Source organism: Fistularia commersonii, chromosome 8 (assembly GCF_037954325.1).
Source record: "Fistularia commersonii isolate RoL2024-O1a breed Wild chromosome 8, RoL_Fcom_v1.0, whole genome shotgun sequence".
NCBI classification, from domain to species: Eukaryota; Metazoa; Chordata; class Actinopteri; order Syngnathiformes; family Fistulariidae; genus Fistularia; species Fistularia commersonii.
Genome location: NC_141291.1, coordinates 15,683,946 through 15,709,574, shown reverse-complemented (window position 1 = coordinate 15,709,574; position 25,629 = coordinate 15,683,946). Strand labels below are relative to the sequence as shown.

The 25,629-nt window shown below is 41.2% G+C and overlaps 2 protein-coding genes across 2 annotated transcripts; both read left to right on the top strand.

Annotated features, from left to right (window-relative positions):
• The first annotated feature begins 173 nt into the window (after positions 1 to 173).
• Positions 174 to 9,054, top strand: mtmr6 (myotubularin related protein 6). Its single transcript, XM_086151380.1, has 15 exons — positions 174 to 376; positions 2,464 to 2,595; positions 3,219 to 3,381; positions 3,558 to 3,715; positions 4,219 to 4,347; positions 5,190 to 5,324; positions 5,420 to 5,552; positions 5,770 to 5,879; positions 6,134 to 6,259; positions 6,343 to 6,392; positions 6,578 to 6,671; positions 6,754 to 6,860; positions 7,432 to 7,566; positions 7,644 to 7,770; positions 8,409 to 9,054. The coding sequence occupies exons 1-15, from the start codon at positions 353 to 355 to the stop codon at positions 8,763 to 8,765; spliced, it is 1,980 nt and encodes a 659-aa protein (XP_086007506.1). The 5' UTR covers positions 174 to 352; the 3' UTR covers positions 8,766 to 9,054.
• A 10,700-nt stretch (positions 9,055 to 19,754) lies between these two features.
• Positions 19,755 to 24,889, top strand: amer2 (APC membrane recruitment protein 2). The gene has a single exon (XM_086151379.1). It carries the CDS (start codon positions 19,887 to 19,889, stop codon positions 21,972 to 21,974), a length of 2,088 nt encoding a protein of 695 aa, XP_086007505.1. The 5' UTR covers positions 19,755 to 19,886; the 3' UTR covers positions 21,975 to 24,889.
• Positions 24,890 to 25,629: the final 740 nt, after the last annotated feature.

Genomic DNA, 25,629 nt, shown 5'->3' with positions numbered 1-25,629 from the left:
TAGATAGATAGATAGATAGATAGATAGATAGATAGATAGATAGATAGATAGATAGATAGATAGATAGATAGATAGATAGATAGATAGATAGAAAATAAAAAATGAAAAAAATGTCAACATTTGGGCTTTTACTTTGAAAACCTCCCTCCGCACGTCTCGGCGTGATTATCGTTGTCTTTACGCGGATGGTGGAGTAATATAATTGACAATAAACACATATCGTATGCCATCGACATAATAAGGAAGGCTTGTGTGGCAATTTTCAGATATCATTTTTATCAATGACAGAGATTTATCGGGAGGTAATCGTGTGAAACTTTGCAGTTGCTGACAGCTGTTTGAAGTTGGAGAAATGGAGCATATCCGAACGCCGAAGGTAATAGTTAGCTAGTCATCTCAAGCTAATTGCAGTGGCCGGGGATGCAGACAGCTCTCGGCCTTGTGTTTGGACGCTTATTTAAACTCCCAAGAGAGTGCTAACGTTTATAAATGTCTAGAAAATGTTTATGAGTTGATGTAATAGCATGGTTGCTAGCAGGTGCCTCCGGCCGCTTCAAGTGTCAAACGTGACGAGCATCAATGAGCTGTTTGTGTTTCCTCTGTGCAGCAGTTAGCTGGAGTTCCTCTTTGCAATATTACTTGATTCACGTTATAACAAAGATCGAATCGACTTCGATGTAAAGGCACCCAAAAACAGATCGATATAAGAGTAACGACAAAAATAAATAAACGGTTCGATCATAATCAGACGGCACAGTTGAGTAGGTACGACATGACGCTACACCACCGCCTGGATGTGTGTTTGCAGATGTCACACCCGGAAAACACTTCAGAACATGCTGTCATTTGACTTCTGTAATATTGTTATGTTATAGGTAGGCTGAAACGCAGATAATCGATTGTTTTTTGTTTTGTTTTTTTACACTTGCATATGATGACGTTATTTTTTTGCGTTAACCTGCGAATCACTGGCTTACGGCAAATTAGTGAAGTTCAGGTATATATACAAAATGCTTCCGTTTCATATGCACAGTTATTTCAATGTTGTCCTTTTTTTTAAATTTACACTTGAACTTGTATGACCGCCTGTAAATAACAGGGAGCATAATAATAATCACTTTTGATGTGTTGGTGATTGTATGCAGGGAAAGGTGTTTGGGTTCCTCTCATTAAATACATTGTGACCTTATTTTGGCGTGTCTTGGACTAGAAATGTCTGTTTCCCAGATGTGCAAAGTGCATGCAGTTTGGGTGTGCCTCTAAGTGGCAGTGTATGTGTCTTCTGCTGAGCTTGCATGAGTTGTAAACATATTTTCCAATTTTAGGTAAAACTATAGCAACTCAGAGAACTGATGGATAGGCCGAGATGGATAGACGGCAGTGTGATTACGTAAGAGTAATTGAAGCATGGGTTTGATTGCTTACTGGTTTCTAAAAATCCTTGCTCTCCAACTTACTTGTTCCCTTTCAAACACCCACAACTTCCTTTATTTTCTGCTTCTGCTGGGTCTGCCTGATGCCAGGAGATAGAGATTGGCTCAGTCAACATATCTTGGCAAGAACAGGAAAACGGAAGAAAAGAGGATGTCTGAATCAGCGCTAACACCTACCAAGACAAATAATGATTTTGGGCACAAGAAAGAGTCAGCAGCTAACCGTCCAAATGTAATTACTCATAGATTTTTGACCTGAATAAGCAGGTCTATTGTAGCAATCTGTTTTATGTTATAAAGAAAAATATAATTTTTGCATGATAAAATGGAAGTTAGAGAAATGCATGTCAGCATTTCTGTGTAAATCTGAGTTATACTCATGTCCAGCAGAAAATATCTCAGTAGTCACACATATATATTGAGTGTATGTACAATAACAAAGTAGATTTCTTCTCGTGACCTGAAAATGTATTTTTATGTTATAACCGTCTTGTAGTTCATCATTGTTAGTGGACCTCAACCCCCTTCCAGAGTAAAACATGTGATAGAAGTAAATATTCTACTAGTGCTCGCTTTTCTGTGTGTCACTTGAGACAAAATGAACTCTGGATATGGAGGCTAAATTTTCAGCATCATGATGCATTGTTACTTTGAAGAAATTGGCAGCTGATATTGTGGGTGGTTAGAGAGGATCAAACTGTATGTCAACTGTGAAAAGTGCCAGACCATCATTGTATGAAATATGTCCTTTTTATTAACAGTGTTGCTCCTCACCTCACTAAACTCTAAATTCTGGAAGTAAACCTGAATGCTAACCTCCAGCTACCATCCATCATCCATCCATTCATTGCCTACCACTTATCCATCCATCTCAGTGTCACAGGGGATGCTGGTCACCAGTCAATCACAGGGCCACATATATAGAGGGACAACCTCATTTGCACATCTGGGCAATTTTCCCATTTTTACCTCCAGCTACCTGTTGATTAAAGTGATCATTTCTGGTATTTGCTTGTCTGTGTTTTGGTAGGTGGAGCAGGTGCGGCTATTGGATCGCTTTAGCAACAAATCCACAAATGGCACACTGTACCTCACAGCTACACATCTCATCTTTGTGGAGAGCAGCTCTAACAACTCAACATCTGCTGGCCAAGAGATCTGGGTGAGTATAGCTAACAATAGTATAGCAAACAATATATCACAGGTAGAACATTTTGGAGGCTTTCAACTACAAATCAGAAAATTACCATTTTCATTGACTTTGTTTTTTCAAACTGCTGGAGAGCCAAGTTCATGACCTCCCCTCTGCCATCCTTCCTGCCTTTTGTGCAGAGAGAACCTTTTTTTTTTGCTCTTTTTTCCAGCATATCCTGGTGTATCCTGTGTTATTTCATGTCAGTGTTACGTTTGTACTCGGTTGTGTGGGGGTTGTATGTGCACTTCATGCAGATTTGATCTATGGACACATTTTTTGTGCAACTTCTTCTGCTATCTAGAGAGATGGTCAAAATATTTTATCATCTGATACAATATTATACAGCAGTTGAGTTATTGTCTATCACAGCAGAACAGAACAGAACAGAACAGAGCAGAGCAGAGCAGAACATAAGAACATTTTTCCCTTTTTTTCAACAAAAATTATTCCAAATTTTGTGTATTGTACAATTTTTAAGTATTAGAGCTTCATTTGACTTGTCATAATCATAACAGATCTTGTATATCTAACATAACTACATAAAATCAAATTTTCTTCATCTACAACTGTTCATCATCTCTTCCCCCCAGATTTTGCATCACCATATAGCCTCTGTGGAAAAGCTGTCCCTCACCACCACTGGCTGCCCACTGGTCATTCAGTGTCGTAACTTCAGGGTGGTTCATTTTGTGGTACAGCGAGAAAGAGATTGCCATGATGTTTACAGCTCGCTGTTGCGTCTCTTGCGGCCTGGTAAGCCTCCATGTTTGAGCTAAGATCTGTTAATCCTAAAACAGCAACACATTTGTTATTTTAATTCTTCCCTAACCATACACATTTAAACGGCTTGCACAAGTGGATTCTGTACATTAACTTATATATTCAATGTGTGGAATAAAGGCCCCCTTATTTTCTTTTCCTTGGTGCAGTATGCTACGAGGAGCTCTATGCTTTCTCATACAACCCCAAACAGAATGACCAACAACGCGAGGAGGGGTGGCAGCTCATTGATCTGGGGGCAGAGTTTGAGAGGATGGGTGTCCCATGCGACCAATGGCAGCTCACTGATGTCAACAGGGACTACAAGGTAAATCATTTGTTAAAGCTCCGTCTAAAGCAGACCTGGGGATTTTACGGCCCGCGGGCCATATCCGGCCGTTTTTTCTTTTTTATCCGGCCAACCAAACTATTTTCTTTAAATATTTTCGATGAATTTTGAATTTAGAAACTCCTTATTTTTTCCTTTTGTTTAATTTTGTATGGATGATTACATACAAAATAATGTTGGTACATTTATGTGATTATGAATGATTTTAAAGTTGAAATAGAGTGCCAAAAAATTGAAATATATAAATTGCAATATTCATTTGTTCAATTTACATGATACCTAGTTGGCACACACATGAAAATGAAATAAGAAATGTGGCCCACCAGCCAAAATAATTGCCCACCCCGATCTTAAATGTTACCCTAAAAAATGGGCGCAGTCAAAATTGTAGCCTATTTCATAATGATTTTAACATCGGTGATGGCCTCAAGCATTTTTCGAATCTGTTTGTGTGTTTTATGCTTCTTTTTGTCCCACTGCAGATCTGTGAGACATATCCCAGGGATCTTTATGTTCCGATCACTGCCAGTAAGCCTATTATTGTAGGCAGTTCCAAGTTCCGAAGCAAAGGACGCTTTCCTGTGCTCACATATTTCTACCAGGAGAAGAAGGTACTTCACTGTATTATGATGACAATGCACTACATAGGGAACTTGGTTGGAACTAAGAGCTATTACACAATGACATCTTGTTGCAATTTTTTTTTACATAATGTAAATATTTATAATTTAACACCCTCATCTGAGTCACAAATCAATGTATAGACTTTCGTACAAGCCAAGAGGCAGATTTTATTGAAAAAGTGCTATCATTTTGATATTCAAATTATTGTATCAAGGCTGTCCAGAGGATGGCGTCAGAGAGACACTTTTTCAAGGTTTATATCGAAAAGGCTTAAATTTGGCAAAACAAATGTGATCGTGTCTCACTTTTTCATTGTAAAAAAAAAGCACTGAAAATTGTCTGATTAAATCTCAAAAATCAGTCACTTTAATATACACGATAATAAGTTGTATTTTTCTATATTGTTGCAAACACAAACTTATGCATTTCTGAATGTAAAGGGAAACTGCTTTCATTGCACAGTGCATAGGTAGTGCTTGCAAACTGTTCCAATATTAAACATCTTGTAAAATGCTTTAATCAGTCATGAGCTTTTATGGATCCATTTATTCAATAAACTCAAAGTGCTTTACTTCAAATCTTCCGAATACAATGAAATCGGATTCCACTTGACATTAATCACTATTAAAATGAGATTTTAAAAAATAACATAAGAAATACAACCCAGTTGATATTCATTATAAAATTAAAATTAAGATAAGAAAGAGGAAGTCAGAGTCTAAAGAAGCTAAAATTAGCAAAACATTTTTTAAGGGGTTATTGATCATATTCTCAAGTATTTGTTAATAATTTCGCATCCGTATTTTGCTTGTTACGTTCTCCCTTATAGGCAGCTGTTTGCCGATGTAGCCAACCTCTCTCTGGGTTTAGTGCACGATGTTTGGAGGATGAAAGCATGCTGCAGGCCATCAGTAAAGCCAATCATAACAGCCGATTTGTCTATGTCATGGACACTCGGCCAAAGGTAAGGCACGAATTGTTTGCATAGGGGTCTTCACCAGGAGTTATATCTGAAGCTGTAAAAGACTTGTTTTGTCCTCTTAATTTACTATCTTGCAGTTGAATGCCCTTGCAAACCGAGCAGCAGGGAAGGGCTATGAGAATGAGGACAACTACTCAAACATCCGCTTCCAGTTTGTAGGCATAGAAAACATTCACGTCATGCGTACCAGCCTGCAGAAACTAATGGAAGGTAGCGCGCACATTATTTTATGTCCATATACATAGACAAGAGGAAAAATAACAAGGTGGTAAATCTATTCAGTTGCTGTCTTGCAAATGAAACAAATGACCATGTTGTTCACATACTGTATTTCCATAGAAAGTTTGTTTTTTAGGTTATGAAGGGCTTTTAAGGATTCAAAGACAGCAAGGATAGGGTTCTCCTGAGGTTGTTCTTTGTGTCACAGTGGTGGGAACTAGGTCTCTCTCCATGAGTGACTATTTGATGGGACTGGAGAGCAGCGGCTGGCTGCGGCATATCAAGGCTGTTGTTGACGCAGCTATATTTCTTGCCAAGGTGCCAATCCTTTTTGACCTCATTTTTTAATTCAAGTGTTTTTAAGCATATTTGTTGTATTTATAATCCAACTCCTCTTTGATTCTACAAGCTAAACACCTTTTTATTCCTCATCACTATGACCCTTGTCATTACTTCTCAATTGTATTACTAAATCAATAGTAAATGACTGCATTTGAGTGTGATGTTTTTTTCCCCTTCACCTTATTGGCTCGTACCACTCACATACCCTGCTTTCCCTCCTTCTCACGTAGACAGTGACAGTGGAAGGGGCAAGTGTGTTGGTTCACTGTTCAGATGGATGGGACAGAACAGCCCAGGTCTGCTCCCTGGGGGCTTTGCTCATGGATCCCTACTACCGTACCATCAAGGGCTTCATGGTACCATTCACATATTTGCTTTGTCAATGGTGTTGTCTTGCTTCCTGCCTAGACAGTTGTCCCTTTGTGAAATCATATTTTAGGTTCTGATAGAAAAAGACTGGATCTCCTTTGGCCACAAGTTTGCTGACAGGTAAACTCAACTACTGATTCTAATTAAGATTTATTTCACAGTAATTTGCATCTGTTTTTTATTCTAGAAATGTGTTATTCATGCAAAATGACAAAGTGTTAAGTTATTCGTTTTACTTCTTGTAATGTGATGGTAATTTATAAATGCTTGATTATAATTATGCAGCTCTTGTTTTTTGTCTCTAGGTGTGACCAATTAGATGGAGAACCAAAAGAAGTGTCTCCAATCTTTACTCAGTTCCTTGAGTGTGTCTGGCAGCTTACTGAGCAGTTCCCACAGGTGTGTGAGTTTGCTTGTTTTATACTGTGTCATACGTACAATAAGCAGTTTAAGCACATCTGATTAATGTCTTTCTTTTTAGGCATTTGAGTTCAGTGAATGGTTCCTGCTCCAGATACATGAGCATGTCCATTCCTGTCAGTACGGTAACTTCCTTGGTAACAACCAGAGACAAAGAGAAGAACTGCTGTGAGTCCGACACATGTTTTTTAATGTTGTTGGTTTTTTTCCATTAAATATATGGAATGTAGGGAAAAATGGACACAGCCTTAATTTGCCCATTTTAAAGAAACACATCTTGCTAATAAAGAGATTATTAAAAAAATGAAGACAAGTTTTCTTGCTGCGATTTAAAAGATGCCCCAAATTTATACGGTTTTTATTTAGGATTAAAAATGATGTGTCATAGCCTCTCCTCTGGCTGTATGGGTTTACTTCTTTTATCAGCACTGACTCTTCCTTGGAAGAATTCATCCTCCATAGGCTCAGACATATTTCAAACCTTTCCGAACCTTTCACCTCAAGCAACTCCCTGTCTCTAAATGATGCATAATGGTCAGGCTTGTTTTTCGTTCTACACGGACAGCTTGCGTTGATTCATAGAAATATGTCTTCTGATCTGATTTACTCTGATTTCAGTCAAACAGAAATATACAATATGTAACAAGGAAATTGAGTTAGACTTTGTGACAGTCTTGAAAATTGCTTGATTGTTCTTTCCTGAAAGATATGTGTTGTGCGTCTCAAATTTGTGTTTCAGGCTGAAAGAGCGAACCCACTCACTGTGGGCGTATCTAATGAGTGAAAAACAGAATTACTTGAATCCATTCTACAGCTGTGGGTACTCTGAAGCACATCCTGTTCTGGAGCCTTCCACCCTACCCTACCACTTCAAGTAAGTGAAGGTTGCAGTTTATGATTTTAATTAGCTCTGTCACCGCCTGACCACTAATATGCCTTTGTGTTGCCAAGGTTCTGGAGAAACATGTACCACCAGTTTGATCGGTCAATGCACCCCCGTCAGTCCATCCTCAAAACCATTTTGACCCTGAAAGAGAACAGTCGTAAGGCAGAGAGCACAATGCAGGCCTTGGAGAGTGTGAGCTCAGCACACGCATTCACACATACACAAACAAGCACTAATCCTCTCTATCCATTTACAGAATCGGGGACAGTAAAGACATCTTGGATTTTTTTTGACATTGTGTGAAGACAGAATCAGTTGTTTTGTGAAGTTTTTAAGTAAATTCCCAATGTATTAGAAGCCAAGAGGACTCATGCTTACAATTAAAGTGACAAATCTGATGATTCCAATCTTCCTAGTCAGGAAATTGTATGCATAAGCGATTTTGTCATGAATTCTGAGAAAAAACAGTTTTCAGATAGCAAGATAATTATCCCATTATGACTAATATGATGAGCCAAAGTATTTTTATTCTTATAACCTTGTGTCTTGTAACAGTTTTACTGTCTAAATCATCTTAAGTAGAAGCACGTTTATAAAAACAGCAACATAAACTGCTGTCATGTATAAATTGCATGACATTGTTAAAATTTTCCCATATTCAACCCAACCTCATATTATAACTATATTTAAGACATACTTGTCCCGATTTTGAAAACTATTGGACTGAACATAGCAATTACAAACTTTATTGCAACATTATTACCAAATGTAAGTATAACATGCACATTTGTTTCATCTTATTGAATGGTCTTATCTCTTTATGTTTGCAGCGGCTTCAGCAACTTGGTGTGACCCCTATTGCGTCTGCAGACCCTCCTGCACCTCCTCCAACCAGAGATCAGCGTTCACATCCAAACCCTCTCCCTCCACGTCCTGACACCCTCATTCTGGGCGCACCCATCAACCACAAAGAGGTGCAGCAGCAGGAGGACGACGACGAACATGAAGAGGTTGCTGAGGAAGCCACTGAGATCACCGACACAGAGCGAACAGTAGAGGGAAGCAGTGGCACCGAGAGCAGGAAGCAGAGCTATGGGGAGCTGGAGGGGACATACAACAATGGGCTAGCCAAAGAAGAGCCAGCAGTTGTCAGTCTTGAGTTTGGAGTCGCACGCATGACCTGCTGAAACAAAACAGGGTACAGGGGAGGAGGTAGGACACACGCAATCTCAAAATTGTGTGTTTGTTGAGGGGAAACTGTTTTTGTGTATGTGATAACGTGCTGAAAATACAGTGATGCTGAATGGGCCAAGCGGATGACGTGCTATGTCTGTATAGTCAATATCTCCATGGAGAGCATCACTATATATCATAAACTGCATCTGTAGAATTAAACTTGTTTTTTTATGAGTGTTGAGTATCGCTATAGAGAACAAAGGGGAGGAATAAGAGAATAAATTCATCCACAAAAAAAATTGTTGCGTATTTTGTTCTCTTTTAAAGATCAAAGATTTAAGACGTAGCCTGAAAGTTTTACTGGATATCCATTATGACATTTTTTACTCAGTGTAGTCCTGTTGGACAGTCGCTTATTCCATTATTTAATTAAATTGTAAAATAAGCTCATATTTTAAGAAAGGTAGAAGAAAAAGAAACTATCCATCATCCTCTGTTGCTTATCCTGCACTCATGGTCACGGGGGATGCTGTCCAGCTGTCATTGGGCTAGAGGTGGGGTACACCCTGACTGGTGGCCAGCCAATCACAGGGCCACATACAAATACAGACAACATTCACTCACTCATTCAGGGCAATTTTTTCCCAATGAACCTACTGCATGTTATTGGAAGTACGTGCAAACTCTACACAAAAAGGGCCCCTGTCGGAATCGAACCAGGGTCCTTCATGCTATGAGGCCGAAGTGCCACCCGTTTTATATATTTACATATATATGAAATTTGAGTAATTCGCAGCTGACTGAAAAAAGGGAAACTAGAAACACTGAAATAGGTTACACAGCAATCTGCAAAATATTTGCCAGAGTTGTCACAGATTGTTAGTTATTTACCAAATCATCTGACAAATATGTGGTGCTGTTAATACCTTGAAAATATTTTGCTGTGACCAGTCACCCAAATGAATCAATTAATCCTATGTTACATCTCACATTGATCAGATAAGATGATTTACTAATGCACATAGAGCCCAAAATCCTATCGCTCATCTGAGTCGGCCGTGTCAGTAGCTTATGACAGCTGACCCTGAGAGTGGTTACTGTCTGAGATACATGAGGAGCAGATGCCTGTCATGGAGTCTGCCAGTCAAACTGACGAGTAAAACGAGGGACCGCTGATGTGCTAAAATGTGTTTTTTAAGAAAACAAACAAATATTAAACTTACTAAGAAATTCTATTATTTGAACTAATGAAATTAATCTATGGAGTGTCTGAAAATGTTTAATAACTCCCAATTTATGCTACCCCCAATTAATATGATGATTGAGAAGAATTTTGATACGATATATTAATAAATACATTCTCATAACTTTAGCTTCAGAGTCTTTGGCATAAATAGTCTTGCATTTGATGAAGACGTATTAATTCTATGTTAATTCTAAGCTGTAGTTGTAACATTGGTTCATACCAGAGCTCAAGCAGGATTTGATCTTAATCAGGCTGGATTTTACTTACTGGAAAACATTGCTCAATCAGGTTGCAGATGAGCAAGTTGTAAAACCCAAAGAATGTCAGTAATGTCTGAAATGTGTGTGGTGCTCTGCAATGCAAATTAATGATAATGTAGTTATATTTTATCTGAGCATTATTTCCCTAGGCATTCAAAACAACCAAGCAAACTGACAGCACTAGCTTTTGCACATTCTGCTGTGTTTTATCCAGCCCGTACTCTCCTAAATACTTTATGGAATCTCTTCTTGCAGCAATGAACTAGTTTCGCTTGAAAAGCACTCTCTTCAGCATCCACACACACTGTAGGAATAAAGGGAGTTTTGTGCGTACAATCACAGTCACATTCACACAGAAAGTTCACAAAGTGACCATTTGTTTCCGACAAATCAATGTCTATTAGTGAATAAACGAGATGATTCTTTGGCCACAATAACATTCAATTAAGATGAGTTGGTAGTGTTGTGTTGCTTGTTACCAGCTTTTTCCAAAGTTTCAAAAGGAAAACAAAACAACTGGTGCATATAATACACACACATGAACGAGAAAGACAAATGGCTCCCATTTGTCCCTTTAAACACATATTCTGAAAAGTGAAAAAGCAGATTAAAGCATCTGCTATCTCTGGTGAAGAAACCTTTCTGTTGCCTCCATGAATGTTACCTCATATTAAACATTGAGAAGTCTCTTCCTGAGACAAGCTGCCGAGGGCTCTCCCTAGGCTCTGAATCATTCAGATGAGCACTACACGCCATCCAGCGAGTTGAAAACTCATAAGGACAAGGAAAGAATATTGCACTCTCTCGACATAAAAGCATCCAGCAATAAATGCAGAGTGTCAATACATGAAGACATACGTGCTTTGCCTAAACCTATACCTCATATATATGTATATGTATATGTATATGTATATGTATATGTATATGTATATGTATGTGTATGTGTATGTGTATGTGTATATGTAAAATAGATGAGCTTTAAGTGTTATTTGTATGAAGTGGAAATCAATCTGTCTCTGTCCTTCTGATGTTTGACCAAACATTTCAAATACATCAAGAATTTTCTTTGATGATGGGGATACTGCAAGATGTTGCAAGGTGCTATTTGAAAGCGGCAACTGCCATATGTATTCACATGGAAAACAAAGATTTTTATCATTTGTAAAGGGACCTAAACTAGCTCTGCTTTCCATAATTTTAAAAAGTGTATGTGTGGGCATATTTTACACTATATTGTGCTCAATTTTGTTTCTTTTTAAACTGCAGCCTGTGCTATAGTCATGGGAGTGAGCAAGTATAATTATCAGTTAAATTTGAAAAGTCAAATTCTTCCACAAAAAAGTCCAGTAACCAGTTAAAATTTGCCAGTCAACTCTTACTGAGAAAAAAATCTGACTTTGTAAATTTAACGTCAATTATTTCAAATGTCCAAGGTTGAGATTCTTCAAATAGAAAATACAGGTTTTAAATATATTTTTGAAGATTGTTAACAGTCTTAAAAGATTAAAGTGTGTAGCAAGCTGATGCTTATACAGCTTAATCACAGTTAGTACCACTTCCTGTTTATCCAAAGTAACAGAAAAGCACCCCCCAAGGGGGGATTAATATTTCACACACACAAATCCTTACACTCACAGACACACAACAGCACATGACCAGACAAATTATTTGTTTAATCTTGACCAAGAAGATAACCTGACTATTAGATCCCCGCGGGGGTGAATGTTTGGCCTTGTCTTGCAAACCAGACGGGTCATATTGGTACACTATACCATAGCTGACTAATCACAAAGGGTGAAATATGAATCCTGTACACTCCACTATATATATAGTGGATATATATATATATATATATATATAGATATATATATATCCCTAATGTATCAGGCAACGTCATTTGAAAGTAGTTTGGAACATCATGTGGATATTACTTGTGGCCATCTTTACATCACCACAGTGGGTTTGTCAGATTATCTTGATGAGAGGCACACCATTAATATTGAATAAGGACTAGGATTCATTGTCATTGCAATAATACTGAATCAGTCATGAAAATCATTTTGACTCATCAGCTGTAGCAGGATGAAGAAAACATAAAAATGTTGTTCAATGGTCCAAGCATGACATTGATTTTCATTTTTCAATCCTGTATATGTCAGTGAAGCAGGCGACAGCTTTCAAAGTGTGTTGGTAGAAAGCTTCATCTAAAATATGTGCATTGTGTAAAATGTATGATTTTTAAATATTTTCCTGCACCAATTACTACTCTCTCATCTCTGGGGATATTCTGCATCACTTCATCCAGCTCATTCCAGAACTTCTCCTTCTCAAAATCACATCCCTCCTGCAGGGCATAGCCACTAATAACATTGAGCATCACACCTTCAATTTCCAATTTCAGATTCATAAGTCTATCTGACATTTCTTTCACCTCCAGAACATTCCTAACAAACTCTTTCTCCAAGATAACTCCTACTCCATTTATCTTCTTGTCCATGGTAGTACAACTTAAAGCCTGCTCATAAGCTTCTAGCCTTACCACCCTTCCACCTAATCTCTTGGACACACATTATATCCACTTTACTTCTCTGCATCATATCAATCAACTCTACCTTTTCCTGTCATAGTCCCAATATTCAAAGTCCCTACTCTCAGTCCCAGACTCAACTTTCCCCTTCTCTCTTTGCTTCCGAACACGCCTTCCTCCTCTCCTTCTTTGACCTACAGTGGCCCAGTTTCCATTGGTTCCCTGTAGGTCATCTGTACTAATGGCTGTCGTTGTTAACCCGGGCCTCGCCCGATCCGGTGTAATCTGGTTATTATGACTGATTTGCATGTTTGGTTTTGGCAAAAGTTTTATGCTGGATGCCTTTCCTGATGCAACCCTCTGCATTTATCCGGCTTGGGACCGGCTCAGGGAGACACTGGCCCCTCCTGCCCTGAGGCTGCATTATTTGTAAATATTTTCCTCATATGTAAAATTGTACCTGATATAAACAGGACACAGACAATAACTATTGTAACACAATCATGCTTCTGCCCAGTCAGTGAATAAAATAGTGTGATGATAAGAGCATATGATTCATAGATTATCTGATTGTAATCTCGAAGATAATCAGATCTCACAGAATAAACATCTTGTTACACATATGCCTAAACTGATATTGTTAATGCCCCCAAAGTCCACCAAGATGGGGTATAAGAGATGCAGTACTGTATATACTAATTTTAGCATATTACGTTTAATCAACAACCAGGTAACATATTAAAGGTTGTGGGAGAGAAGCTGACTATGACATTCCTCCAGGTTTTTCACACACACACACACACACACACACACACACACACACACACACACACACACACACACACACACACACACACACACACACACACACACACACACGACAATCCTGCCTCTGCTATTTGTGAGTCTTGCTGGGGCTGTAGAGTCCAATCCTTGAGCCACACGGTTTGCTGCAGTCAAAGCAGGTGAATCCACAGGCTGGGGTTGTAGATATGGTTCTGGCTTCATGTCCTCCTCAAGTCTGTGTATTCCTTGTTAGCACAGCCTCAGCCAGATGCACGGCTGGGTGGCGGTGCCCTCCAGCTGGGTTGGCTTCAGGCTCCACTTCTTCAATAGGATTTGCAGTCTTTGTATCGTATTTTCTGGACACCAGCACAGCAGCGGCAAAGATGAAATTAGCCGTGGAGCACTTTCTGTAGCAGGCAATTTTTGGGCATCCAGTTGACATGGCCAACCCAGCGGGGTTAATGCTGGCTGACTGTGGCCTCGATACTGACGCAGTTGGTCTTGCGGAGTATTTCCTGTGGGGGACACACTTCCTTCAGGATACACCCAGAATACATTGAGGCCTTGAGTATCCTTACATGTCGTGCAGACAGTGTCCATGTTTCACAACCGTAGAATAGTGTTGTTAGGACTACTGTCTGGGAAACAGATGTTTTAGTGCAGGGGTTGATGTGTTTGTCCTGAAAGACCCCATGTCTGAGTTGCCCAAAAGACAATGATGATTGATTTACTCGGTTTTATATCTCCCTTTCCATGCTGCAGTTGTTGGATAGGAAGCTGCTGTGGTATAAAAAAGATTCTGTAATTGCAAGGGGCTGATCTGAGATAAGATAATATATGATATACTTTACTGATCCCCATGAGATGAATTATTTAGTCACAGCAGCGTAACAATTACAGTATCAATAACTATGGGTATAAATATAAATAGAAAGCCAATTAAAAGATAGCAAAATACATCCACAAATAAATAGACTGAGCAGTTTCTGGGGCCATGGATGTTTTTCCCTGCATTATAAAGGTTATGCATATTGTTATTAGTGGCATATGATAGTATCTCATTAGCCTTCAATGTTCACCACCCATTCTGCTGGGCACGCAGTCTTGACTGCAGCTCTTGTCTACATGTCAGCCACTTCTGCCAGAGTGAAGCTGATGTGGGGTTGTTGAGTACAGCACTGTGTGCAGCATGCTGTTTCTCAAGCATGGTTGTGATTTCGCCTGTATTATTGTTAAACCAATCCTGGTGGCCAATGGATTGGGCTGCTGCCTCATTGAGCTTGAAGCTGACAGAAGACCGTTTAGCATCAATGGAGACATCTGTGTGCTGCAAAGACTCAATGTCCCTCAGGTTTTCAGCCAGGGAATGGTGAAAATTGTCTTGATCTTAAGGCTAATTGTCTCAATCTTAAACCGCGCACAGTCAGGCCTCTTCTTCCCTGACCTTTGGGGATGGATGGCTGGGTGTATATTTTTTTACATGGAGCTTGGTTATAATTAGTTGATGGTCTATCAAGCACTCTGCGCCTCTCATTGTACGGGTAGGCAAGACGTCTTTTACATCAGAACTGACATAGTCCAACAAGTGCCAATTTGTGGAGCCTGGGTACATCCAGGATGTTTTGCGTTTATTTTTGAGCAGGAAGAGGCGTTTTGTCATGACATGTTCAACATTGAACATGTAGACTTGTAGACATGGTCAAGTTGTGTTCAGCACAGACACTTAACAGCCACAGGCCATTGGATTGACCTGTCTAATACCATGACTCTCGAAATCACCCAACAAGAAGACTTTGTCTTCCTTGGGTATGCGACGGAGATCCTCATCTAATGCTCGGTAGAGGCGGTCCTTCATGTCATCCTTTGATGGAAAAGTCAGAGCGTAAACACTCAGAAGGGTGACATATTGTTTCTTTGCCAGAGGGATCCTTGGCAACATAAGCCTTTCACTTATGTCAATTGTTGTTTTTTGGAGTCTTGGTCGAGGTGTGTTTTTATTGTCAGTTCCGCACTGTGCTGATGCTGTCCAAGAGGGGTCGTATATTCCATGTCGCCAGTTTGAGAAAGAGATTATTTTTTTGTGTGGTTGGATTGGAGGGCAATTTTTGGGCCTCCTTTTCCAGGCCCTTCCCCAATCAGGATAAGCAGTGTGGCTCCAAAATAGGGCTGCTTAGACACACAGGGGTCTGCTGGGAGCAGCTGCCACTCAACCCCAGCAGCTCACGACCATAGAGAGCCCTTTGCGCTGGTGTGCAGGGTTCTGACTGGGAGCTTCCGGCAGATTCAGACCTGATCCCATCACCATACACCCCGTCGTCATCATACTTTCCGTTTGCAACCATTTCTGGTTGCTGGTCTCATCAAGACAGAGGTGGATACTTAAGCAGGGAGATTATTTACAGTACTGCTGGGAGTGCGGATGTCCCGGCAGCACTTCTTCACTGCGGGGGGTTGTAATCAGGGCCCAAGACAACCGGCACTCTCCAGCAGTTGCAGGGGGCTGCCAGAGCTAGTTTTCAGGAGTACCGCCTATCGTGTCCCGCCAGCATGATACTTTTCTGTCGGGGTGTGCTCCCTTAGCCTTTTGTCATCCTAGACTCACCCACAAGGCAGTGGGGCGTATCCACTATAGTGGGCCTGCGCACTAAATCTCTTTTGGGACCACTGCTACTCCCAGATCCCCTGCGGAGTTAGCCTGGCACTGCAAGGCTCCGACTACCATGTGTGCCACGAAGATGCCTGGCAGGAGTCTTGGTGATGGAGAGGCTTTGTACTAGGCAGAAGACTGATGAATGCTCCAACTACTGCTCTGAACGCATCACAAGACTCTGTGTTCAGAAACACACCCACACACCACACATAACCCCCCCCCACACACACACACATGCTTGCATGCATGCACACGTGCCCACACGCGCACACGTGGACACACACGCACACAATTTAACATCAATATTTAGATCCTGAGGCTCTTTGCAAGTTGAGCATGGGGTGTTTAAAAGCACATTAGGCAGATACATGCAAGCACAAAAAGGAGGCAAACACTAATGCATATACACACACTCAAACTTGCAATAATATTGGAACATCCAAAGATGGCAAGAGAGACTATGAGAGAAGAGAATGTCCTCTAACTGTCCCACTTAATGTTGAGCTTCACTCAGGGGACTGAAATGAGAACCCCATTTAGACAGATGGGAGGAAAAGAATTGTGTGTGCCAAGATAATAGAGTGTGTGCTGTTTGCACATGTTTTCTGTGGGCTGTTTTGAATCAGAAAGACACAAAAAAGCTATAATTTTTACTATTGAAAATGTTGTATCATCATAATAAATAAATTCATCCCCAAATGTCATGAAGATAAAATATGAATGTAATCCTGTGGCCAGACTGTTTTAGCCAAATTGCACATTATTTTGCCAAATACAGAATATAGTGTCAGCTGCTATTGCAATTTTTGGTAGTGTGGCATTGTCATGTACACTACAGTGTTATAAAGTATTATTTACAATTACAACAATGCCTGTTAAAGAATCACTTCCATTGTAATCCTTTGTTTCATCATAACTAAGCCTGCTCATAAGTAATCAGTCATCAATCCAGCAGCCATCTGCCACTAAGTGTCAGCTCCAAGTCCGTCCAACAGCCAGCTGACCGGCTGTCATGGCTGCAGGGCCCTCTACTTCACAATGGGGAGAAGTAACTGAAAATCTTCAGACCTACAAGGTAGCAACTGACTTGTAGCCAGACAGGTTGGATGACTGACTTTTGGCTGGGAGGAAAGATTATCTGTTTTATTGCAAGAAAACATAAGGAAGATATGCCTCAGTGCTTCACTCTGGGGAAGCCCTCCAAATGTATTAGTATGGGTGTGAACGTGTCTCTTTATCTGCGTGTGTGTGTCTGTGTGTGTGTGTATGTATGTGTTTGTGTGTGTGTTTGTGTGTGTGTTGCCTTGAGCGGATGAATGCAGACATTGTTTGATAGCAGTGGGCTGGAAGAGGGGAGCCTGTGCCCATGGTGACTGAGACGAAGGCATAGGAGACAGAAAAGGAGTAGGGGTGAGAAGGAAGGAGGGGAGTAGAGGTTTGTATGTGGGTCGGAGTATCAGGGAGATTCAAAGGGGGCAGGGAAGTAAGAATATTCAGTAGGATAGCCACAATAAACCATTGTCAATACAATATACAAGAGAACACAATATCTCAGGCTGTAACATTTTGAGTCACCTGTATCACTATGCAATCCACATCTTGAGCAATACGTACACCACATCTCACATTTTGTCACCTTAATAACTGCCTAAGTCATTTTTGACATAAAAATGTGTTTTCCTAAATCAACTCCTTATTCATAATGTGGTTCTCGTTTTTGTTTGTTCTGAAACTCTTGAAGAAATGTTCAAAGCAATTATCTTAAGACGGCAACAATATATTAAAATACATGGGTTTTTTTTTCCCTGTGACAAAATGATGCCCAGAACATAAAAACAAAACAATCTTAAATTCAAGCCTGAAATAATAGAGGGAATACATTTTTCAAAAACTGTATTAAAAACCATTTGTATTACTATTTGTTTGGCTGGCAATATGTATGCAAAATAATATTTTGATTAAACTGTGAGTGTAATAATCTGATGATCCTGAAGGAGAACTCAGTCAAATACATCAACAGGGGCGGCAGTTAAAGTCACATATGACCCACAATGTGAGCTTGTCCCTATTTTGAATGTATCAGATGTGTTGTCATAGTTCTCAGACACCTGGCCCCTTCGATCCATATGGAGGAGATTTCAAGGCCATATGGTCTTAATGTCTAACCCAAACTGTAATGGTGCAAATCTGAGCTTCCCCTCTCTCTCTCCTTCTCTCTGTCAAGTCTGATTTCTTTGTAAGTCCATATCCCACCTTTAAACCCACATGTGCTCAGGTCTTGTTCAGTCTTCTGATATGTTCATTCACATTTTTAGTTTGTTTACTGTTTTCTTTTCTCTATTTTTCTCTCTCTCTCTCTCTCTCTCTCTCTCTCTCTCTCTCTCTCTCTCTCTCTCTCTCTCTCTCACACACACACACACACACACACACACACACACACACACACACACACACACAAGAGGCCACACAAAACAGTTTACCATTTTTAACGGTACTTTAGCTATAGCGCATGACTTCTGCTTGGACAAATGCAGCATCAACACATTTTCCAAATTTACTTCACTCTTCTTTACCAGATATCATGATAGTTTCATAGCCTTTCATGACTCCACATAAACTCATAACTTTCTGTTTTATGTTCTACCCAACTTACCAGTTCTAAATGTTCAGGCTGATGTAAAGACTTGAAATGGAAACATTTTGTCCGTGTCCCCTTTGTTTGGAGAGAATCAAAAACAATAGGCATTTTTTTTAATCGGTTTTGTGCCGGATGCAACGTCGAAGAAATTTTGTCACGGAAGAAAACACATCTACATTATGTCAAGTAACCATACAAGTTATACCTCATAGGGGGATACATTCAGACACACAAAAACTGTATTTAAAAATATCTGAAACAGGATTATTAGATTGAGTTTTTGATTTGTCCTTAACTCTAAGGCTCATGTGCACGCATAAACAACACCAAATTCAAACAACTTTACAAGCAGTAAATATAATTAGCTCCCCTACGCTGTCTCGTGACCTACTGAGAAAACTCACATACTGAACTCATGTCTAATATGTCATAATGCATTAGGGGATTAGCATATCATCGCATTTGTGCAATCATACTTGAGATTCGTACAGCACAAGTACAAGTACAAGAACAAGTACAAGTACAGCAAGACGTTCATAAACATATGCAGGCAGCCGGTGCAGATCTAAAGGACAGATGACCATTTCAAAGAAAAGAGCAACAGTGCACTGGTGACAGGGAAGGTGAGGGAAGAGGGGAGGAAGAGGATGGGGGAGGGAGTGGAGGACAGACACTGGCGCCCCGCCAACATTGACGAAAGCCTCTTAGCCCACCCAGTTGCCATGGATACAGTGAGGAGCAGCACCCAGCATATATGTGTTTGCCTATGAGGGAGGGAGAGATAGAGATATAACAAGAGAGAGAGAGAGAGAGAGAGAGAGAGAGAGAGAGAGAGATAGCGAGGGAGGGAGGAGAGCGAAGGGAGGTACAGAGAAAAAAACAGCAGGCAGGCGTTACAGCAAGTCAGAGTGGGAGAGAAAGAGCAGAGAGAAGCAGGGTGGAAAGAGAGAGAGAGAAAGAGTGTGTGACAGAGAGAGAGAGAGATAGTGGGAGGTGATACAGAGGGAGCTGACGAGTGCTGGATAATGGAGGTGCAGTCGGAGTGTGTGGAGCCTCCTGTGGCCCTACACTGTGACCCCCAGCCCACGGGAAAGATCAACAAAGCTGCTTTCAAACTCTTCGGAAAGCGACGCACCGGCTCTGGAATGGCCAGCTTCTTTTCCTTCAAGAACAAAGGAGCAGCAATCACTGCGAACAACGGGAATTCTGACAATGGGAATTCTGTGAATGGGAACAGTTCAGCGTCATCGGTGGAGCTTGTTAGAAGCAAAACACATGATGGACTTACGAGCTCCAACAACGATGCTGATGGACAGAGAGGGGAGGGGCTCACTGGACTGGAGGCGGGACCGGTGAGGTCTCTTAGTAAATCACTGAGTTTCTTTTCGTTGCTTCGACGTGGGAGTTTTAGGTCGAGTGACAACGGGACTGGCTTTGGCCGGAGAGGGAGGGGCTTGAAGGGCTTTTTTAGCAGCATGCGATGGAGACGTAAGGAAAAAACAAATGAGGGAGAGGGTGAAGAATTAGAAAGGCGGAATGTGAAAGATAGCGATGTCGGTGACTCTGAAAAGGATGTTACGCTCACCCTTGAACCCCCCCCTCATCATCACCAAGTGGATTATGGGGCGGCAGAGGCAAAATCTTCCCTCCAAGCAACAGAGGCTACCACTGCTAGTCTTACCATGACACCCCCACACTGTGTTGCTGTGCCAGGGCCATCTGGTGAACCAGAATCCCCTCTTCCTTACACACCCATTGATTCACCCTTGCACCCCCTGATCCCAAAAGCCAAAGCCTCAATTTCCAGCCTCACCCCCTCCCTTGCTACACCCCCATTGGACCGCTGCAGCACAGGTGACCCACCCTCAGAACCTTCGGTGGAGCGTCTCTGCTCTCTTCTTTTCAATGACGTCACATCCCTTAAGAGCTTTGATTCACTGACAGGCTGTGGTGACATAATTGCTGATGCGGACGAGGAGGGAACGACTGGGAATGGGGGCAGCGGTACCAGCAGCAGCAGCAGTGGAGGAGGAGGAGGAGGAGGAGGGGGGAATGTGGGAGCAGGCATTTCAAGAGTTGCCGGTATCATTGGTGCCACAACTCGTGGCTCCCCGTCTAAAGCCCCTTTGCCTTCTCCACTAACTCAACCCATGTTCTCGGCTTCCTCAGGCTCAATGCCTGCCTCCCTTCCTGCCCGAGTCAGAGCCCAACCAACCCCGCAGCAGCACCCAGCTGGAAGCGGGGTGGTCGCCTACATGGGTGGCGGGGAGGAAATGGCAAGTCCAGAAGGAGTGGATGATGCTGACATGCAGGGACTCTGGCATATGCTGCCTTCAACAGGGGATATCTCTCCTGCTTTGCCGAGATTACACCAATCCTCCTCCACCACTCCCACCTCCACTTACCCCCCTTGTGCCACCTCTTATTCTGTGGGCAGCCACCGACCCTCATCAGACCACAAAGCACCCCAAGTCAAAGCTTTGGGTCTCAGTAAGATACCAGTGGGTAGTGCGGCTGGAAGTCGGTCAGCAAAGCCCCTTCAGCCTCACGCACACAGCCGACATTCCACATCACCTGGGGAAAAAGAGCCGCTAAGTGATGAGGGTTACTGGGACACACCTTCAGCGACACCGACAGCTACACCTGATGAAAGTGGGCTGCAGCAAAAACAGAGGATCTCCCTGTCACGTGACAGTTGCTCAGGGGACCAGCTGTACGACCTCTACAATGACCCTGAAGAGGAGGAAGAAGATGAAAAGCAGGATGGAGATGCAGATCTCAACAGTACTCCCTCACCATCCACTGAATACAAATTGAGTCCCACCTCCCAAACATCGCTTCCTTCCTCCTCTTCCACCTCCTCCTTCCGTTCAATGAAAGGTAGCACCAGCCTTCCCCGTGAGTCCAAGATACCGGTAAGCATCAAACCAACTACACCCCCCCATTCTGCAAGTCAGTCGGCCTTATCATCTGTCCTGGAGGCCGAATCATCTCCACCAAAGACCCAAGCGCCTGCTCCAGTTCGCACGAGAATCCCTGTATCCAAGGTACCTGTACGTCGATCTGGAAATAAATCTGGCTGCACAACCAGAGGAACTGCCACTAAAAAGTAAATTTTGTTTATGGTTGGTTCCCTCCTGTCAACCTATGGACTTCAGTGGACATAACAGCAATGTTGGTTATGCAGAGCCAAAAGTTTTCCCAGACCAACAAAAATGTTGAGCCATGGAGTTAATGGCCCATAAATTCTTTCGAATCTTAAAAGCTCTCTTTCCTTAAGTGTTTTGGCTTAGAGCTGCAAGAGTAGAATAATGGTTCTGTTCACTTGACAAAGTCACGAGGAGACTCCAAAAAGCCGACTTTAGAGCCATCACTGGGAATTTGAATGATTACACATTTGCCTTGAAACTTCCTGGAAAACCTCCCGACTTGCGGAGTTTCACAGCTACGTGAGAAGATTCAGTTCAAGTTCATGAACGCAAACTGCAAAATAAGCGGAGCGTTTATTGTCCTGATTTTTTCACATGGATTTCCACATGATATAATGAGGACCTAATCCAATCAAAAGTTTTTTGGAGTCTTTCATTTTATCGAGTCTGCAACTAATTACCTCCCAAGCTTCTGATTTGAGAGCCAAAGTGAAAACGTCCGTATTCTTTCCCTTAAACTTTGTGGAAGAGACTCTGCTGTACCCACAACCCCGGAATATGATTTGTCCAATTTTTTATTTTTACTTTCTTCAAGATGGTCTTTTTCGACGGTGTCGTGATCATACATCTGTATGCACAAATAGAAAATAAAGACAAAGATCTGAGGAAAAATGTCATCCCCCTTTACTACCTATCTCCATTACAGTTACATATGTGGCAGTGTCCCTGGAGAAGGACGCACATGATTACATTTTGGGGAGCTGTACCTCTGTTGACTTTTTTGCTTTTGTAGTTGGACGTATTATGTTTTTTTTTCAGCCTGCTGCAACTGCATGGGAATTTGTCCATACAGTGTTAATCTCTGGGATTTGCACCTGCTGAATTGCCGTTTGGAACCTGAAATCTATTGCAATACAAAATGTTGGGAAAGATCGCTTGCACTGACGCAGACAACACCCTGTACACACAGAGATACACGCATTAAATAATACATTCACACAACATATTTTCTCTCTTTCTGCATGAAGTGGCTCTCATTCAAGGCGCATAGGTCAGGGAACACCGTCTAATGCTGGAGGATCCCACATACACGCACACACACACACACACACACACACACACACACACACACACACACACACACACACACACACACACACACGCATGCACGCACACACACACACACACACACACACACACACGCACGCACGCACACACACACACACACACACACACACACACGGAACAAAAGCTGAAGTCTTTCACTGTGTTGTAGCTACAAAGGTTTACTTTCCTCCTCAAGGACACATAAAAGATAGAAGAACACTTTTCTCTATTTATTGCTTTATTTACCGGATTTCAGTTTTTATAGACTTTTCCCTCCTTGGTCATACTGCACAGATCCTAAACTGTGATTACACCAGCTTAAAACCTGGGAGCTCTGTTTTTCATGTTTTCTCAACCAACATACTGTACAGGCTGACGTGAATGGCTTACATAGAAGCATGCTTGTCAGTAAGTTAAAGAATCTGAAAACTTACGCAAGTTGTTTTTTCTTTTGTTTTTATATAAAAAGAAACACTAAATGAAGAAAAAATAATGTACCAACGACAGTCTTTTTGGTTTTTATATCAAGAAAACACTTGGGAGCCATCAAATTATCTTGACTACCACATGAACGATATATTGGTGGACTACAATGTAGGAACCACCCCAGCGCTTTGTGAATATGAATGTAGCATGACATCATGATATCATTGATCAGTAGTCAGCATAGTTGTTTGTATCTGGCTGTATTCCTTTATACCCCCCTTTTGTGGGGCCAAGACAAGTGTCCTCCACCCCTTGAAAAAACAGCAAAGACAACACGGGCAGCTTTACAGTGCATCACTTGTTTTAAAAATGAGGGGGTCAGAATCAGTAAATGGCTCAGTTAAATGTAACAGGGAGCCCACGCCAGCCCTCAGTTAAAGACAGGGTTTTTCATATTTGAAGACACTGGAGATGATGCACATTAACATAACCCTAACCACATGGGTAACCAAGTACACGTGAGGGTTATTCTGGTTAATGATAACCTTCCCTCTCAATTAGAACACGATTATTATCTAAGACACTGCTCAAGGTTCAGATATCTTTTCAGATTACTGATCATGTAGTATAGGATATGATATTGAGTAATCTGAGCCCGCCTTTACTGGTATTCTTAAGAGATAAAAAGGATAACTGAGAGTCGTTGAAGGAGCAGAGACTGATCATGTTTGCTTGTGTTTTCTCTCTTCAAACTAATACCCTTTTCTTATGTATTTTTCTGTAATTCTTCTGTCCTCTGAGTGTTCTTTCATTACATATAAGAAACTTTCAGGAGGCTACCTGCAAACAGCGAAAGGATTCCTGATGAAATTTTTCCTAGTGATAGGGTTTATGTCGGAACTCAAAGCAGAACCAATATCCAAAGAGTCAAAAATCATAGTTACATTCCAAGCGTTATCCCCAGACATTATATAGACATAGTTTTTTCATTTATTGTCTCAATTCAGTCCCTCATGTGTGATGTGTAATAGCACATTTATCTATAGCCACCAAATATGACATGGTGAAAATAAAAACTGATCCCTTACTTTTTTCAGCGACACTTGGGTACTCACAGCAAAGACACAAATCACATATGTCACCATGTTACTACTTGGGTTGTTTATTGTATTTTTTTCTAGAATAATATTTCTCTTTTCTCTTTACAAATTATAAATCTGGTCCATTGTGTGACCACTCACTGCAATGAAAAGCATAATATGTTTTCCCTCTTTTTTTATGACTGTCTGTTTTCTCACAGCGTGGAATCTTTTCATATTTAATGAATAAAACTGTGTTTGCGCTGATACTTGAACTCCAGACTCTTTATGATCACACTGACACAAGAACTAATACAGTATATGAACACACCAAACAAAGCTTAAAAGGAAAAAAATGGAGACCGTTAGTCTCATGATAAAAAAAGTGTATCAGAGACAGACAGCCAATGTTATGTAGCGACAAAAGACTCAGGCTCAGTTGATGGATGTGAACATGAACTCTGTGTGTGTGTGTGTGTGTCTGTGTGTCGTGAATACAGAAAGACACACCGCTAAAAATGTGTAAAATGTGTGCTGTGGTTGCCTATATATGTGGAATGGGAGGAGAAATTGGTGCAGTGCAAATCCCCTTTGTAATGGTGCAGACATCCCTCCTCCCTATCTCACTCTGTTTCTGCACACTGAGGTTTATGTAAAAGCCTTACGTAAGACCATAACATTCACTTGTACCAGCCCACCAGATCAAAGCTGCTGATGCTGACAGTGAGACTGGTGCTTGCTGAGTGTGTGTATACCAGCTGATCTCATCATTTATCTACTCTTGCTTATGAGCTGACTGTGGACACAGATTGTAATTGTGGGCCATATTTGTGCCAATAAGAATGTGTGTTTGTGTAGGAACATGGCAGACAGAATTCAGTTTCTAATGACATCTAGTTTATTTCAAAAGCTACTGAAGAGGAGAATAAGAGAGGGAGGAAGAGTGAAATGGAACAGTGAGTGAAAAAGAAATCTGTGTGTGTGAGCCTCCGCTAAATGGGGTAATG

Coding starts and splice junctions, on each gene's coding strand:
- mtmr6 (XM_086151380.1), top strand. CDS start 353: ATGGAGCATATCCGAACGCCGAAG. Junction 5,325..5,419: donor TCATGGACACTCGGCCAAAG/GTAAGGCACGAA, acceptor ACTATCTTGCAG/TTGAATGCCCTTGCAAACCG. Junction 6,260..6,342: donor GTACCATCAAGGGCTTCATG/GTACCATTCACA, acceptor ATCATATTTTAG/GTTCTGATAGAAAAAGACTG.
- amer2 (XM_086151379.1), top strand. CDS start 19,887: ATGGAGGTGCAGTCGGAGTGTGTGGAGCCTCCTGTGGCCCTACACTGT.